Consider the following 17,123-nt stretch of genomic DNA (forward strand, 5'->3'; position numbering starts at 1 on the left):
TATACAGAATAGGGCTTGTCTGATAGATGATGAAAATGGTCACCGGTATGAATACCACTGTTCTAGTACTGATATTGTTGGACCATTTTAGTACCATCCAGGTCCAGGAGAAATAAGTGATTGTGGAACATTATTGTTTTGCTTTTTCATTGCTGTAGAATCCTGCCTGTTGTGTCAGCAAGTAACAGATTCTGCTGCACAAAGTTTGAACACGTTTGACTCATTAACTGAGAAATTGCAATCAGCAAATCAGGTCTGTACCGCTTGAGGACTGGGCCATTTATTTAACCTCTTTATTTAAATTACTACTAATATGCTACACAGTGGTCTCAGTGCTGGTCCTGCCACTGGGCGATCATTAATTTAATCCCCAGTGATGCCACAGCCTTCCAGGGCCTCATTCTCTCTGGGTGGGTAGGATGGACCACCTTCTTTCCCCATCATGGTAGCCAATGTGAGTGTAGTGATGTAACAGAATTGGCAGTTAGTGCATTGGGGATGTCTGTTAGATGATGTAATAGCACTGGCAGTTAGATTCTTCTTAAAGCACGTTGGTGGACAGATGTCCAGTAATATTTTGTAAGCAGCAGTTTGCAAACAGAGCTTCACATGTCTTGAAGGAAGCTTATGTGAGCCTTCACCCTCCCAGCTTGGTAGCATCATGTGAGACCTTGCCAGTGGGTGGAATTGGCAATGACTAAACTGGGAAGAGAATAGTACTTAGAGAAAAAGAAAGGACAAAAAAGGTCTCCGTATGAACCTCTCTGGCATTGCATACTAGACTTTTAGAGTGACTTTATTACATTAATGTGTTCTGTTAGTTTATATTATTGAAAATAATGATTCTTAACTTCTGAACGGGGGGTGTGTTTTGTGGGGTTTTTTTGTGTGTGTGTGTTTATTGGCCTGTCACAGATTTGTCTTGTATTTCTGTTTGTGTACGTGTTTTGGAGGACATCTGTCTGTCTTGGGGCATGCTTGGGAACACAGTTTGTGATGGGAAGGTTGTATGCTGGTTCACTCTGTATGCTGGAGAACACTTTTGACTCGATTTTTCAACCGTCTCCATTTTACCACTGAAATGCTAGAGACTAATATTATTCTACACGTGAATGCTTGTTAATATCTCTCTCTCTCTCTCTCTCTCTCTCTCTCTCTCTCTCTCTCTCTCTCTCTCTCTCTCTCTCTCTCTCTCTCTCTCTCTCTCTCAGGCCTAGTTCAGCGGTGTGTTATCATCCAGAAAGATGAGAGTGGCTTCGGGCTAACAGTGAGCGGAGATAACCCTGTATTTGTGCAGCTTGTCAAAGAAGGTAAGAAGCAAAGCCGAGCTGTGATGAACAGTTCCTCATTGGCCGGCTTCTTGGGAGCACTTACTTTGTATCTACACTTATTGTCTATTTTGCGAGTTTTACCAAACACATTGGTGTACTTCATAGTTCTACAATTGCAGATTGTAGCACATCTGTTTCTTAGCATAATGTTACCCACTTTCTATACTCTCTGACGGACGATTCTCAATCCAGCAGCAACTTGATCTGTATTTGTAGAACTGTAAAGGTGCACCTATATGTTCTGATAAAATGGATGATGATGAAATGTAGATGCAAGGTAACTAACTAATAAATATAACTAATAAAATAAGTGCAGATACACAAAACACAGATACACATGGCAGCTGGAACAAATTAGGCTATATATACACACACACACACACACACACACACACACACACACACACACACACACACACGCGCACGCACACACACACACACGCGCACGCAAGCACACATCCAAGACATGTTTTCAAAATCTACATTTACGGCATTTGGCTGACACTCTTATCCAGATCTCTTATTTTTACACAGGTAGGTGAAGGTGGTGTTAGGAGTCTTGCCCAAGGACTCTTATTGGTATAGTGTAGGGTGTTTGCCCTGATTGAACCCCAGTCTACAGTGTAGAAGGCAGAGGTGTTAACCACTACACTATCCCAACCACATCAAAATCTATTTGTGTAGTTTGTGTTTATTTGCTGAGAAAAGTGTTAATATTTGAATATACAAAATATATATATATGTATGTATGCATATGTGCGTGTGTGTGTGTATTATTTTATGGATGTTTGTGTGTTTCTTTACCCATTTCCAAACCTCCTCGAGGAATCCCAGTATTATATTTAGTTAAAGAGCAGCTCCTGATTTGACCAATCAGTGCTTCAGTAAATTGTGCTCATGATGTAATTGATGATAGTAAGTCTCTGTGGTGGCTGTGAAGGTGTCAAGGAAAAGATGGACCCAAGAAAGTTTTGTTACTTTTTATTGTTTTTATGTTTATTTGAATTATGAATATGGATTGCATTCTAATGTATATTGTGATTATTGTTATTATTTTTTTGTTGCATTATTTTTAGCCTTTTAAAATGGCAAGTTACTTAAATGGATGAACTCAGTGTGTTGAGTGTGAAGTATCATTTACAAGAAAAACAGTGTTGTTGCAGTGAACTATGGAAAATCAACAAGCAGCAAACTAACAAACACAGCAGTAATGTGGAAATCTACAGTTCTCAAAACAGGATGTAATGTAGCAGTGTGAGTGATGGGCTACAATCATGGAAGAGCAGGAGCTATTGACTGTATAAGTGCTGCTGTTCACTTGAATTTCAGATTTTACATTTTCTGTGATGCTACATCAATAACATTTTTCTCTCCATGTTTACAGATGGAGCTGCTATGCGAGCAGGTGTTCAGACGGGTGATAGAATTATTAAGGTAAAAAAAATTTTTTTTGTGCAATGCTTGTAGGCTGTTATGAAAAATGTCAGGGTATGCTGCAGACAGTTATAATGAGATTATTACATAAACATGTTTTACAGACACAAGTGTCAAGTTCTTATTTTTAGAAGACAAACCAGGACAGACAGACTCACTTGATGTCTGTTGCTTCCACTGACTGACTGTGCTACACTCTGCACCCTTCTGGCAGATTGTAGAAAAACAGCTGTATTGCTGTGTGTCCAAGATTGATTTAAACAGACTACACTGTGTACACCCTACACTTGCAACAGGTTTTTTTTTTTGCACTGATGCCTTATTATATACTATATGTCTTAGCAGTAATATACAGTAGATGAACATCATGCAGTTCTTAACTTTTAGGCTTTTCCTTAACATTTCTGTCAGTTAAGTTTGGGCAGTTTTCCCAGTTGTAGGCTTAGTCCAAGCCTAAAAAGACATCATGGTTAAAATAGACCTTTTCCTTTTACAGGTCAATGGGACATTAGTAACACATTCAAATCATGTAGAAGTTGTGAAGTTAATAAAATGTAAGTACACCATTCACTACCAAATACATTTCACAGGAAACTGTCCATACTATTGTACTGTGTTGTATTGTCCATGAGAGGAAAATCTGCATTGCTTCATTTGGTAATCTGTATGGTTTCTGTCACTGTTATCTGTTAAAATGGACAAAAGTCATTTAGACTAGGAGACAGATTTTAGTTATGTCACATACTTTTGTTTATTTTTATTCATTTATGTTATTGTACAGAGGTTTTAGGCACCTAGGCAAATTGTTGAAACTGTTTATCTTTGGATTGAGGGTGTTTTTTTCCTGTAAAACATGATATAGCACCACTGTAAATACAAATACATAAACACGATAAAAAATAGGAATTGAGCTTGTTAGAACAGAACATGAAAGGTTCCATGCACCCAGCCTGCATGTAGGCATTGTATTATTGTTAATTTTATAGACTTGTTTGTTTAACTAATTATTTGTTTATATTTATTCTAAAAAATCAGTACAAAGAACACACTCGTCCCACTGCCTAAATAAAAAGCTTTTAAATCTAATACTTGTAATGTATTTCATACTTTTAATGTGAAAGGAAAGTTGTGTAAACTAGTGTTATTTTTGTTTTCTAAGTCATGATTCTGCAGAGATGCATCAAACTGTTGTGCTGCATTCTCTCATTGCCGTTGTGTGTGTGTGTGTGTGTGTGTGTGTGTGTGTGTGTGTGTGTGTGTGTGTGCGCACAGCGGGCTCGTATGTGGCTCTGACAGTGTTGGGTCGCCCCCCGGGGATGCCACAGATCCCCCTGTCGGAGGGTGAGGGTGAAGGCGGTCTCCTGTCGGCTCTAAGCTCCCCTCACTCTCCCGGACCCATCGCTGCAGAACGCTCCTCATCATCATCCACCACCAGCCCCTCTGATCGCATCACATCACCACTGCCTGTATGAGTGAAAAACACACACACACACACACACACACACACACACACTCTGTTTCTCATTTTATTTTAGTAGTGCTTCATTGCCATGAATGTCACATAATACAAACCAAAGCAGTTTAACGGTAAAGATAAATGTGAAAATATTATATATAAAATGACACAAATGATCTCTCTTTATCTTTTTGACACTTCTGTCATTTCCTCTTTCACTCGTTCACCCTGCTTTCTCATATACATCCCTTTAATGTGTCTTTTTTACAATATAATGCATTACATCGCACAACTGCCCATCTGTAGCTGTGTGTTGCTAATCTCATGTGTTCCTCTCTTTGGTCTGTCAGGATGAGAACAGTCCACTTCATAATCAGAAAGTGGACATCTTACAGAAGATGCTGACCAAGGAGCAGCAAGAATTACAGGTCAGTGTCTCATGGTGCTGACCAAAGTAATCAGGCCTAACCAGCTCTCAAGAACAAGTGTGAACTCATTGTTCTGACTCCCTATTTCAGCGCCTCTCTGTTCTGACCCCATGAGAGTGGCATTAGAGTCCCTGCTTTGACTCTCTGTTCCAACTCTATGTTTTGATTTCACTCTGTGCTTAGAGTTTTGACTCTTTGTTCTGACTCCACATTTCGACTCCATCTTCTGACCCAAACTGGAGTGATTTGCAGCAATTTGTTTTGTTAGTTTTGATTACAATTCTTAAAGAAACAGTTTTGAGCATCATGAAATCTCAAATTCCAGGATGAATTGATTCAGTAGTTTTGATACAGTTCACAATCTTTTATATAAATACGCTGAATAAATAAATGTGTATTTTTACTTTTTAGAACAGTCAAAGAATTTATTTTAAAATGAGTGAGGCTTGAGGTTTGACCACTGTTGAAATCATGTATATTCGATTCTGACATTCCAAAGTCTACGTAGTTGATTCTTCAACTTCATTTTACGTCCCACTACAGCCCTGTGTAGCTTAATGGTGCAAATGACTATACACACACACCTATACACACACACACACTGAAATGGTGGGAAAGCACTAGCCAACTAAGGAGCAACTGAGGCTGTTTTTCCCCCTCTGACTCACTTTGTGGTTTGGTTGAGTTTGTTTCACTTTTAAGACATATACACGCACACATGTTCACACACAGTCCATGTGGTGTGATTCTTGCATATTCTCACATCCCCTTTACCACTTTTTGTGAGGACAGTTAGAGACACACGCAGACAGTCCCTCAGTCGCTCAGACATTAACTGATCGCCTAACTTCATCTGCTTCTGTCTGTGTGAACGGTAGGCTATGAAAGAGGAGTACAGCAGGAACCCTACGCCTAAACTACTGAAGGAAATCCAGGAAGCAAAGAAGCACATTCCATTACTCCAAGACCAACTCAGCAAGGCCACCGGGGCTGGACAGGTATGTGCACATTAGGGCTTTCAGACCATTAAAGTAACTAATCACAATCAATCACATTTGTCTTATTTGCTTAAATTTGACTTTTGAAATTTAAATTTTAGATTTTTTTTCCTTCAATTTGAACCACCAGTTAAATGAGTGACAGTGGCTGTATGCTTGTGTTTCTCTGTGAATGCAGCTTCTGCTGTTCTTTAATTTATAATGCTTCTCAGGAACAAATCAGGCATTTAGTTAAATGAATGAATAAATAATTAAGTACAATGGGCGAAAATCCAGTCAGCTACTTGTTGTTGATTACACTCTCTCTGTAATTACAATCGTTGATTTAAAGTCTCTCTAAACTTGAATAAATACATCATGAATAAATTGTCAGTAAAGCTTGATCACCATTTAACCACCTTGCTCTATGTTTTAGAAACTTTCTGTTTGTGACATGTTAACATAATTTCTGACTCTTATTTTGTGTGTGTGTCTTTATACAGGATGGCTCCTTTTCTCCAAGGCCTGGTGATGAAGTGGAGGAGGGGGGAGGGATAGGAGATGTGGATTCTCCTTTGCCCTGGCAAATAGACTCCACCACAGAAACAGCCTGGAGCAACAGTACAACACCAGTTAGTGCCTACAATGATACAATGAACTCCTACAATGTATATCGACTGAATATAGTCTTTATTTAGTCTTTTTTTTCCTGTTTAGCTGTTAAAAAAAGGAATTAGAGACACTCACTTATTTGTATTATATATTCAGGGAGCAGAAAGCTGAATATTTGCTTATTGGGATTGTAGATGTAATGATGCCGATTTTTATTGAGTGGTTGAAATCCTGCTGCACTGTATTATATTGGCCAAGATCCTTTTGTATTAGTAATTTTACGAGCAAGTAATTAGTTGGTTTGTGAAGAAATTTGTTGTAATACTTTTTCGGTGCATTAAAGCAGTTGTTTACACAGTTTTTCCTACTTATCCAAAATATCATTGATCAGCCAAGACCTGTTTGATGTCCAAAATTTGCTTTATTATCTTTGCGCCTGAGCTATGAGCCTAATGATGAGCAATGGAAGTGTATAACTGACCAATTAGCATTGTACATGCTGCACACATACTGTAAATCTTCACACATTTGCCTCAAACTGTGTTAAACAGTCTCAAATAATATTGCTTGTGTGGTTTCTGAAGACTGTTACATATAAAAAAATGGATGAAAGTACGGACAAGGTTCAAGATGGGTATTTCTGCTGTCTTAACTATGTGTACTAATGTACTTGAGACTGTTAAAACTTAAACTTTGGACGTCAAACATGTCTTTGTGGATAAACTTCCAGGGAAATGTGAAAAATTTTGGCTTTGTGACAATGTCATGAGCATATTTACACTGTATTTATCATGTTGTTGCGGCTGCACACCCCCAGGTCACCCTGAATCCTGTCCCAGAAAGCCCGTACCAAAGAGAGACTCCATGCCACAGCCCAAAGACTCCCCGAGACAGCTTCAATTCCTGCCCTTCTCCTGATGCTGATGACACACCCGACCTAGTGAGTGCTAGAATACCGCATTGAATTTATATGGCTTTCAACCAGTTTTGTGCAGGGCCTCGAAAGTTTTCATGTTGTGACCCATAGTTAGTGCATATTCCGAGACCCACCAAATATTTTCACATTTTATGAAAGTGAAATACGACATAACTTCATTAAAGACAATAAAATTCTTAAGTCCTTAAGATTTTACTCCTTTTTTAGTCTGTATTGTTTTTTCAGCCAGCAAGCCCAATCATGATAAAAGATTAAACATGTGGAGGCCCGCACTGTTACACTGTTACACACTGTTAACTGTGCTTGCAATGTGTACCAGATATAAATGGCCTCACTTTTAAGAGGAAATCACCACAAGAAGGTGACCTTCCTGGCTTTAAAATCCTGTGGTCGTTTGCAAAGTGCAGCCTGTTTCGATTACATTCAAATCAGTGCAGAATCAAAGCAATTAAATTAAGCAGGAGTTGAGTAAAGTTCAGTTTTATTGGTCTACCTAACAGCTTATAGGTTATATTTAGCACCTCTATTTTCCTGCAACACAGTAGGTACAAATGTACAAAAAGTACACAGTAGGTACAAAAGTACAGATGTACAAATTACATATGCGTTTCATACAGTGAGGCTAATGGATTTCTGGCCAACATTTAAAAAAAAAAAAAAACACCCTTTTTGTCGTCCATGTTTTAGAGGGATCATTTGCAAATTGGTCTTCATTGTTACAAGTAAAGCCAGTATACGCTTCATGTAGACCAGGGGTGGGCAATTAATTTCCCCAAGGGGCCTCTGGTTTTAGAGGGCCAGAGAAATATACTTATATAAATGGCTTACTGTTGCTTGCAATTTTGTGCGATATTACTAAGCTGGTCCTGACTGCTGCATCCCTGGATGAGTGGAGCTTTGTAAAAAATCCTTTCTGCCTTTTCAGTTTCGCTAGCAGATCTTCAGATGGCAGTGCCCGCTCTGCATCAGTCAAGTACTTGTATTTCTCCACGGGCTTACTCTTGTAATGGCAGTTCAAACTGTAATCACGGCTGTCTGTTCTCCACAAACTAAGCACACAGCTTTATGTTTGACTTCTGAATAAATATTTAGAAGTCCTTGTTAAAAATTCTGCATTCAGTGTCAATCTTTCTTTTTTTAATGTTAGCCGACATATTTAAGTGCTGAGAGCTATCTTGAAAGCTGTCCAACACATTTGCTGACACATTTTAGTGACGTACACTGACCGGGCAGACGCTAAATAAATAAATAAATAAATAAATAAATAAATAGAAAACAAAAGGGTTGCCTTCAAAATAAAAGCATTGTAGTTGCATTTCGTGCACCTATCACAGTGTAATAGGTGTCGTAGTTACACATTTACTTTTCACTTCTAATTTACCAACGAGCTCACACGGGCCAGTAAGAGATAGTCAAAGGCCGTACAATGCCCAGGTCTGATCTAGACATTGCGTCCTGATTTGTAGTTTTAGTGTGGTGTTAACACATGGCCCAATGCTTCAACAGGACTCCAACTTCCAGAGCAGCATAGGTAGCCCCTCCTCTCGCCTGGCGCCGCAGATCATTGGTGCGGAGGATGATGACTTTGACACTGAGCAGGAGCAGGTAAGGGGGGTATGGTTGGTTTTTTTTTGTTTTTTTGTTGTTGTTTTTTTTGGGCATCATTATGAAGATTCGTTTAAAAATTTTGTTTGTCATTTCCCTGAAATGTGTTCTCTTGTCCCATTTGCATCTTTCCAAATGATCAAGCAACTTATGAATAACATACTTATATTGTCTTTTTTGACAGCAGCAGAGAAAATGAAAAATATGGTTCTGACTCTGCCTTTTGTGTTATTTTCATACTGTTTTTTTTTTTCCTCTCTCTTTAACTCTCTCAGATGAATGGCCAGTGTAGCTGCTTTCAAAGCATAGAGCTGTTGAAGGCTCGGCCCGCTCACCTCGCAGCCTTCCTGCATCATGTGGTCTCTCAGTTTGACCCTGCACCTCTGGTATGAGTAACCAACCTTCTAACCAGCTTCCACTTAGAGACTTTACCCTCTCCTTTCACTATTTGTTGGGAAGTAATTTTCATTTGCCATATGTCAAGTCCTTGATATTGACTGCATATAACTATTGACTTATAATTACAACTTATTGTATAACTATCTGCATTTATCTAGAATCTACATTTATTACATCTGCTTTATGCTAGTGTGAGTCAGTCAACACATTTAATTGTTAGTCTGCTGTGTTTCAGCATTATTAAGATTGCTTGTTGGGATTCTATGACTCAAGTGGAACCAAATAATCGCAAAGGCAGAGATACTGATGAATTTAATACATAATATAAATAATTGAGTTTTTTTTATTATTTAAAACACTATTAGTTAACCCACAGAACATAACGCTATATGAATTAATCATATTTTTGTTTGATACATTTCCATGTAAAGCTCTGCTTAAATGTGGTTATTTCACTTAGATTGAAAAGCAGTATCAGCTATTTGTTCTCATGTTCTCAGCAGTGGTACAGCACACCGAAGTCTAAAAAATTATGTAAAATTTAGCTGATCATATGTGATTCTTTTCTTTATTTTTTATTTATTTATAATCAAAGTCAGGCTAGGGCTAAACTACAAAAATCTTTGCGTTAAAATGTAGAATTGCGGTGTTAGATTTCCTACTATATGCTTCAAATTTGCTACAGTATGTTTTGTAGTATTTGTTACAATTTTCACCTGTTTTTTGCAAGATTAGAATAAAGAATAATGCAGAAATATTTATCAGACACTACCTGAAGACTTTACACATGCTTTATTTGAATACTCTCATAAAATGAGTTTCTGTATCTATGTATATATTCAAACTACTATGCTGATGGATGTAACCCATTCTGCATCGACTTGTCTGTTCCTATTTTTTTTGCTGCAGCTTTGCTACCTCTACGCCGAGCTCTACAAGCAGAGCAACTCCAAAGACACACGGCGACTGTTCATAGACCTCCACACATTCTTCATGGACAGAACAGCGGTGAGAGAGACACACATGTACAGCCCATCAAAAGCTTGGTCGCGTAGTTATTTTCAGGGTGTTATTAATACAAATAAGCATGCTTTCTTTGTTGTTTTGCAATAACTCAATATATTAAAGGCTAATCAAACTTATTTTGAGATAAAGTAATATCATGTACATATTTGTGACATTACACAACCTTTCAGGTGTTTAACCCTCTTTTCAACCTGTAGTTTTAATAACAATTTGGATGTGTTAGACACAGTAGACGAGCAAATATCAGCAAGATAAAACTGAAATTTGTTTTGATATGAGAATGCAGAACGATGACCAAAAACATGTTCTAAATGAATATTTACCTCATAAAATATTGATTACCCATTTATAAAATATCCATTACCCATTTTAGTTTGTGTCCTGCTCTCTCATATTACAAACGTATTAGCAAATTGCTGTTATTGCTGCTATTTTTTGATTGCTCAATTGGACAGCACAATTCCTGAATATTGACCATGCGCGCACACAAGCACACACACACACACACACACACACACACACTCACACACACACACACACACACACACACACACACACACACACATATATATTTAAAATGCTCTGTCATGGATGAAACAACCTCTTGTTTTGTTTTCACACAGCACCTGAAAGTAGCAGTGCCAGACTCTATCTCAGCTGATCTGGGTAAACTCACATTGTTTTTTTTGCTTCATGGACATGTTGTGTCATTCCTGATAGGGTGTTTGAGATGATGTCAACCAGCATGGAGAAAAAAGATAAAAAGTTTTGGTTGAACTGGTGTGAATCATTTGTCTTTGGTGCATACTGTGTCTTGTGTGGGAGTAAAACTGATAATGTGTTAGTCTTTTTACCACTCAGTGTGCTTCTTATGTGTAAGCTTTGATCCTCCTTTAAAATAAGTCTAGGGTCTTTTTCAATATTGTATGTATTACAAATCATCACAAAGGATTTTGTGTGTGTGTGTGTGCGCATGCCTTTATTTGTGTCCGCATGCATGTGTAGATCGGAGGAGGCCTGAACTGATCCCAGAAGAGATTCAAAAACAGTATGTGCAGCAGTTACAGGACACACTTCTCCTTGACATTCAGAAACACCTGGAGGACTTCAGGTATTACAAACACCTCTTTTTTTTTATACTTTGTCAGGATATGAGATCATTCATTCTTATTCACCTGTTTGAATACCCCTTGTTCTGATTACTTGTTTTATTTATTATTTTAAATGTGAAAAGGAGTTGACACATTGGCACATCCTTTAGAGAGAACATATTCTTTTATTCTTTTTCTCATGTTTTAATAAACAGTTAATCCCAAAAATGTACAGCAATTATTTTACATTGTAGATAGTCTAGTCTCAGCTGGTCTGAGTAAAATCACACTGCTTTATTTTGCGTCATGGACATGTTGTGTCATTCCTGATAGGGTGTTTGAGATGATGTCAACCAGCATGGCGAAAAAAGATAAAAAGTTTTGGTTGAACTGGTGTGAATCATTTGTCTTTGGTGCATACTGTGTCTTGTGTGGGAGTAAAACTGATAAGGTGTTTTTTTGTAAAAAAAATTTGATAAGGTCTTTTTACCACTCAATGTCTTGTTATGTGTAAGCTTTGATCTACATACATACATTGAACTACACACACACAGACACACATAAAAGAAGTGGTGTTTTTATAGCTGCCCTTTTAATGTCATTAATTTATCTGACAAATTCCTTAAAACGCGTTTATCGCCTGTGCTCTGAATCACTCACATATCTTTTAACAGTTTGATGATGTCAGTTTTGATGAAACGTCAGTTTTCTTCATATCGGAAACTAAAACCTAAATTCTCATTTTACTGAAAAACTTCCTTTTATTTCACTTGTGTAATAATTTGGAGCGCCATTTAGAGTATCTGTTATTTTCACTTAGTAAATCAACAAAGCATGTCATTTGACCAGGGCGGCCAAACTTTTGCTTACGACTCCATGTTTAAGTAAGTAAGTCTCTGCAATGATATGTGTCCCATGTGTATTGTGTATTTATCAAGTGCATATATGTAACATTTGTGTTCCTCCAGGCAAAAGCGCAGTATGGGCCTGACCCTGGCCGAAGCAGAGCTGACACGGCTGGACACTGAGAGAGTACGAGACCGTGTGGCTCTGGAGAGAGAACGGTCCTGTGCGGAGCAAATCATCTTAAAGATTGAGGAAGTCCTGTGAGTGTACACATAAAAAATAGACACACTTGTGCACAAAAGTATAACTTGTTTCTAATGTGATGGTTTAACAGAAAATCTTGTTTACACTGTTTTCCGATTATTCCCAAATGTAGTTGCGCAAAAAAGATACATTTTACGTCTGAACTTTGCTTCTTTAGGTTTGTTGTGCATCTGCACGGCTAATGTAGCCAGTAATTAAAGCTTATACCTTACTAATTAGCATCTACAAATCATATCTAAATCAATTAAGTTGTTAAGTAATCTCAACTAGACTTGATTGTGATTTCTGACACCCTTATGACTTCCTGTTTCTAAAATCCAGACAAAATTACAGGCAAAACTCAGATTTCAAGATGATGCTACTGCACTTTTTAGATATGTGACCTTCTGTCCATTTTTAGATGGCAGTATATCATACATTGTCAAACACTATATAAGCCAATATAAATCTGTGTGTGATAGGAATTGGTTGACAGGCAAGTGTGTGACAGTTTAGTTATGTAGTTTAGCATGTAGCAAATTAGTGTACATAAGATAACATAACTTCTTAGGTACGTTAGCCTTGTAGCTACAGTTTAAAACTAAAGAACTAAACTTTTGCATGAAGATGCCTTGTGGGATCAACTACTAGTGGTGAAATCATTCGTTTCTTTCAGTTAATTGTTCATAATTCCTTCTGATGCAAGTGCATTGATTGCAAAAGAGAACTGCTTAATACTGAATTGAATGCATTTATCACAAATAATTTTAAATGCTATAAATCAAACACATGATTTTTTAACAAAAAAATGGGTTTAAATGATTATGCATCATAACATACATGTGAGATTCTCTCACAGTGTGCTAGTGGCTCAAACAGTGTTGACAAACTAATTGTGGGTGTGAATCACACAGGAAACACACTACCTCTCAGGCACTGCATATATACCCACCAGCAGCTCTCTGTTTGGTTTTAATTTAATATTATCAGGCTTTGACAAGCCAGCATTTTGTATGTGCATGCTCTGTAGTGTAGTTGGCTAAAAATATAATGCTGGCATACATAGAAGGTAGTGAAGTTGGCTAAAAGTGTTGCTGTTCACCCATATTTTTTTTGACCAGTCAGTCACTAGGTTTTTGCTTAGACATTGTAGAGATGATGGTGAAGAGTAAAGCAGGAGCTGCAAAGAGATGAACAAAGCTCTTTATTTGGAGTAGTGCATGGTGTGCAGGCTGTAGTAAACTTGAAGTCACATGAAAGCTGAACTGAGTGCTACACAATATCATTACTGTGAGAGCCTGGGAAGATTTTGTGATAAGTCATTCTTAGAAATATGTTAACCTAAACATAAGCCTTTTTTTCTTGACAACAACATCCCAACACACCAAACTGTGAACTGTCTTAATAAAAATATTAACAAGTCTCCTCTGTGATAAAACTCTCATGTCTAGATGGCAGTGAAATGACAACATAGCCACAAGTTTTGGGCTGTAATTTCTACAAACCTTTATGTTTGCATCATATGTGTTCATATAATCATACACTATTTATGTGAAAAGTTGATGGTATTAAGTAGAGAAAGTAAATATTTGGTTATATTCACATACAGCTACAATGTCAAGTGTTTACACATGTGCCTGCTGTTATAATCTGTGCAACAGGCTTTGTTTCGTTTCTCCCAGTGTGGGTGGGTGGAGACCAAGTAACACTTCACGATTGTTTAATACATGAAATGTTTAATACACATGCTAAAATACTAACTACAGCGAGTAGCAACAACTTTTTTTCTCCCCAGTGTAATGCAAGATCTCACCAAAGTGAAAAACGCTAGGTAAATCGGTCTGTAATTTTCTCAGGGGAGAATGGACAAAAGCACACATGGCTGATCTGGATGGCAGTAAAATCACATGAGAGCACCTGTAAAAGTGGAAATTGCCCAGTTTAAAGGACCCAGAGTAAATTTAATCCTAACCTAATAGGGATTTAGTTGACATTCAGATTACTAGGTTATGTCGTTAAGTATAGTCTGTGTTCAGACAATTTAGAGAGTGTTCCTTTAGAATCACTTTCTAAATCATAAACCAGTGAATCATGCATCAAGTTGACTCACAGCTCAGAGATTCATGCCCCTATTGATTGCATTTGGGGCTGTTAGGAAAATATTATGAATGATTTTTGGCTGAACTGTTGCTTTCAATGACTGCCTTCATGTATGCTGATTCTTAGTTAAGTGAATATTAAAAACTACAAATGTAATATTCAGTGATGTGTATATATTGTGTATATATATTATTCCTCTTGGTTTTTTGCTCTGAAATACACTGCTTACTCTGTGTCTCGAGGCTTTTCTGAGGTCACAGCGCTTTGCGTGCCATGTGTGTAGGGGAAAAACATGTTGAACAGGAAAGATTAAGCATGGATTAAGATGGTGCTCTAGTTTTTGACACTGGTTCTTTTAGGGTCCTGATAACATCTCAGTCACAAAATACAGCAGCTTCTCATTGGTGGTTGACTTGTAGGGTTCTAAGCATGATGATGAGGCTTCGCCCTGATCTTGGCTGTAGAAGTAGCCTGACAACTTCTGAAATTTTGTTCATTGTTCCCTGTTACTGCTACTGAAACTGCTTTGGAAATATGCGTAAATGTCTAACTAGATAGTGTCAAACATTCTAGAGAACTGTCCAAACCAAATGATCTTTGAAAAGCAGAAATGTGCAAAATGATGTGGGATGGATAGGCTATATATATGCGTTGTTAGGCACGCTGAAAAGCCATTACAGTATGAAAACAAGAAGTAAAACAGAGAAATGTTTACATGTGTTTTGTGATCAGTGGTGACGTGTGTGTGTGTGTGTGTGTGTGTGTGTGTGTGTTTTCCCAGAATGACGTCACCGGCAACAGAGGAGGAGAAGTGGTAAGGGGAATTCTTATACTCACTTACATTTTCACATTACATCAGCCCTGTGTTAACTCTTCACATAATCACAGTTGCAATAAATGCTATTAAAGGAATACTCCAGCATGTGTCAGCCTAATCTTTATCTGCTGTATCTGTTGAATATGGCATTATAAAAATAGTTTTATTGAAAATTAATTTATTGAACTTCCAGTCTAAATAACTATTAAGTACAAGTGATTCATTTTTTCAGGAGATACTGTATTTCTGATCAGATAGATTATCCAAATGGATGAAAAAGGAGAAAGTCAAAGGAAATTAAGTGAAAAAACAGGAGTTTATCAAAAGATGTCTAGTTGTCAATTTGATATTTATTTGTTTTGTCTCATTTTCTGATTTTTCAGATTTTTCCTGAGGCATAACAATGAATAACTTGCATGGCTGTTTTTTTTTTCTTTTTCTTTTTAATAACAGTAATTTTCTGACTTTTGTGTGTGCACTTACCACAGACAGTATTTTTGATGAAAAAAATGTTGACTCAAAGACAGTAGCTCTTCAGATTAGGTTAAAAAAAGCTAAAATTTTCACCCTTCAAACCAAGATATTCTACGCAGTACAATGTAACTGGCACTAACAGTGCAGACTGTTTGTGGACAGTAAATGGATTTGGAGACCACACTTAGTCCTGATTAAATGCAGTGTAGATTTAACTGTCTATTGACTTCTACAAGAAGCAGTACGTCATACTGTATTGAATTTTGTAGTTCTGTATAGTGAGTGCAGCATATGATCTGTGTGTGTCCCATATGGTGGGCATGCTGGAGGGCTTTGTGTGTGTGTGTGTGGCAGATGGTAGAGAGGAGACAGGACCCTTGCTGCTCACAACAGAAGGTTGTGGGTAATGTTTTGTGCTCTTGCACAGGCTGTGGCCGGGCCACTGTGCAAGTGTGGGCCTTTATTGGCTCATGTGAGTCTGTGAAAACAGCTTTAACTTCCGTGGCAGCCACTGTCACCATGGTTTTAACATGCTGGGAAAACAGCAGCCGTTGAGAGGAATCTGTTCTTTGCCCCCCCCTGCTGGATGAAAAAAACAGTGATTAAGCTGAATGACTTTAGAAAACACCCTTTTCCAAATGTTTTCTCCAGGCACATCCTAATATATAGCTACTAATAGCTAAGCAGAATAAAAACCTTGAAAATAGAAAAGTTTCAATCGTGAAATCTCAGCACAAAAGTTACTAAAAGTAAGTGAAGGTAGCCAGGAAATTTATGTAAGCCAAAAATAAGTGCATACTTTTATTGAATATTATTATAATGAATTTTATATCAGTGTAGCATTTTAAACAAAAAATCACTGCCTTCTGATTGATGCTGCAGATGAATCAGTACTTTGGATTCATGCTGTTTTTTTTTGCTCCTAGTCTAAACTTAGACACAAATGTATTGTGAATATTCGGTATGGAAAGTACCAAGCAAAGACATTACAGTGGATTATATTGCAATGACCATTGGCAAAATTGTCTATTTGCATTGCTCTGGATTATCCAAAGCATTTACTATTTCATGTTTAACTTGAGTATATTGTCCTTATGATTTAATAGGATGTCCTGCAGCTCTCATAATATACTTTTGCTGTGTAAATCATGTAATGGACTCTCTCTCCTTCACTCTTGCTTTCTTTTTTTTAGTAACACCATGCAGTATGTCATCCTGTCCTATATGAAGCACCTTGGGGTGAAGGTGAAGGAATCTCGGGGGCTTGAGCACAAACCTAAGCGTATGAACTTATTCCCCAAAATCAAGGTAAAAACCCAAAACTTCCAATATTTACCCTCAAATATA

General features: G+C 37.5%; 1 protein-coding gene across 7 annotated transcripts in view; it reads left to right on the forward strand.

The window, feature by feature from the left end:
* The window catches only part of arhgef12b (Rho guanine nucleotide exchange factor (GEF) 12b), an 81,509-nt gene that overhangs the window by 46,255 nt on the left and 18,131 nt on the right, over positions 1-17,123 (forward strand). For all 7 annotated transcript variants that reach the window (XM_037533190.1, XM_017699758.2, XM_037533193.1 and 4 more), the window contains 16 exons: positions 1,212-1,310; positions 2,716-2,765; positions 3,262-3,319; positions 4,038-4,231; positions 4,572-4,649; positions 5,528-5,647; positions 6,130-6,258; positions 7,056-7,178; positions 8,682-8,780; positions 9,056-9,166; positions 10,089-10,187; positions 10,829-10,871; positions 11,211-11,316; positions 12,265-12,402; positions 15,267-15,299; positions 16,970-17,084. In XM_037533190.1, the coding sequence (XP_037389087.1) occupies positions 1,212-1,310; positions 2,716-2,765; positions 3,262-3,319; positions 4,038-4,231; positions 4,572-4,649; positions 5,528-5,647; positions 6,130-6,258; positions 7,056-7,178; positions 8,682-8,780; positions 9,056-9,166; positions 10,089-10,187; positions 10,829-10,871; positions 11,211-11,316; positions 12,265-12,402; positions 15,267-15,299; positions 16,970-17,084 (1,595 nt within the window). The remainder of the gene's footprint in view (positions 1-1,211; positions 1,311-2,715; positions 2,766-3,261; positions 3,320-4,037; positions 4,232-4,571; positions 4,650-5,527; positions 5,648-6,129; positions 6,259-7,055; positions 7,179-8,681; positions 8,781-9,055; positions 9,167-10,088; positions 10,188-10,828; positions 10,872-11,210; positions 11,317-12,264; positions 12,403-15,266; positions 15,300-16,969; positions 17,085-17,123) is intronic.

Source organism: Pygocentrus nattereri, chromosome 23 (assembly GCF_015220715.1).
Source record: "Pygocentrus nattereri isolate fPygNat1 chromosome 23, fPygNat1.pri, whole genome shotgun sequence".
Classification (NCBI taxonomy): domain Eukaryota; kingdom Metazoa; phylum Chordata; class Actinopteri; order Characiformes; family Serrasalmidae; genus Pygocentrus; species Pygocentrus nattereri.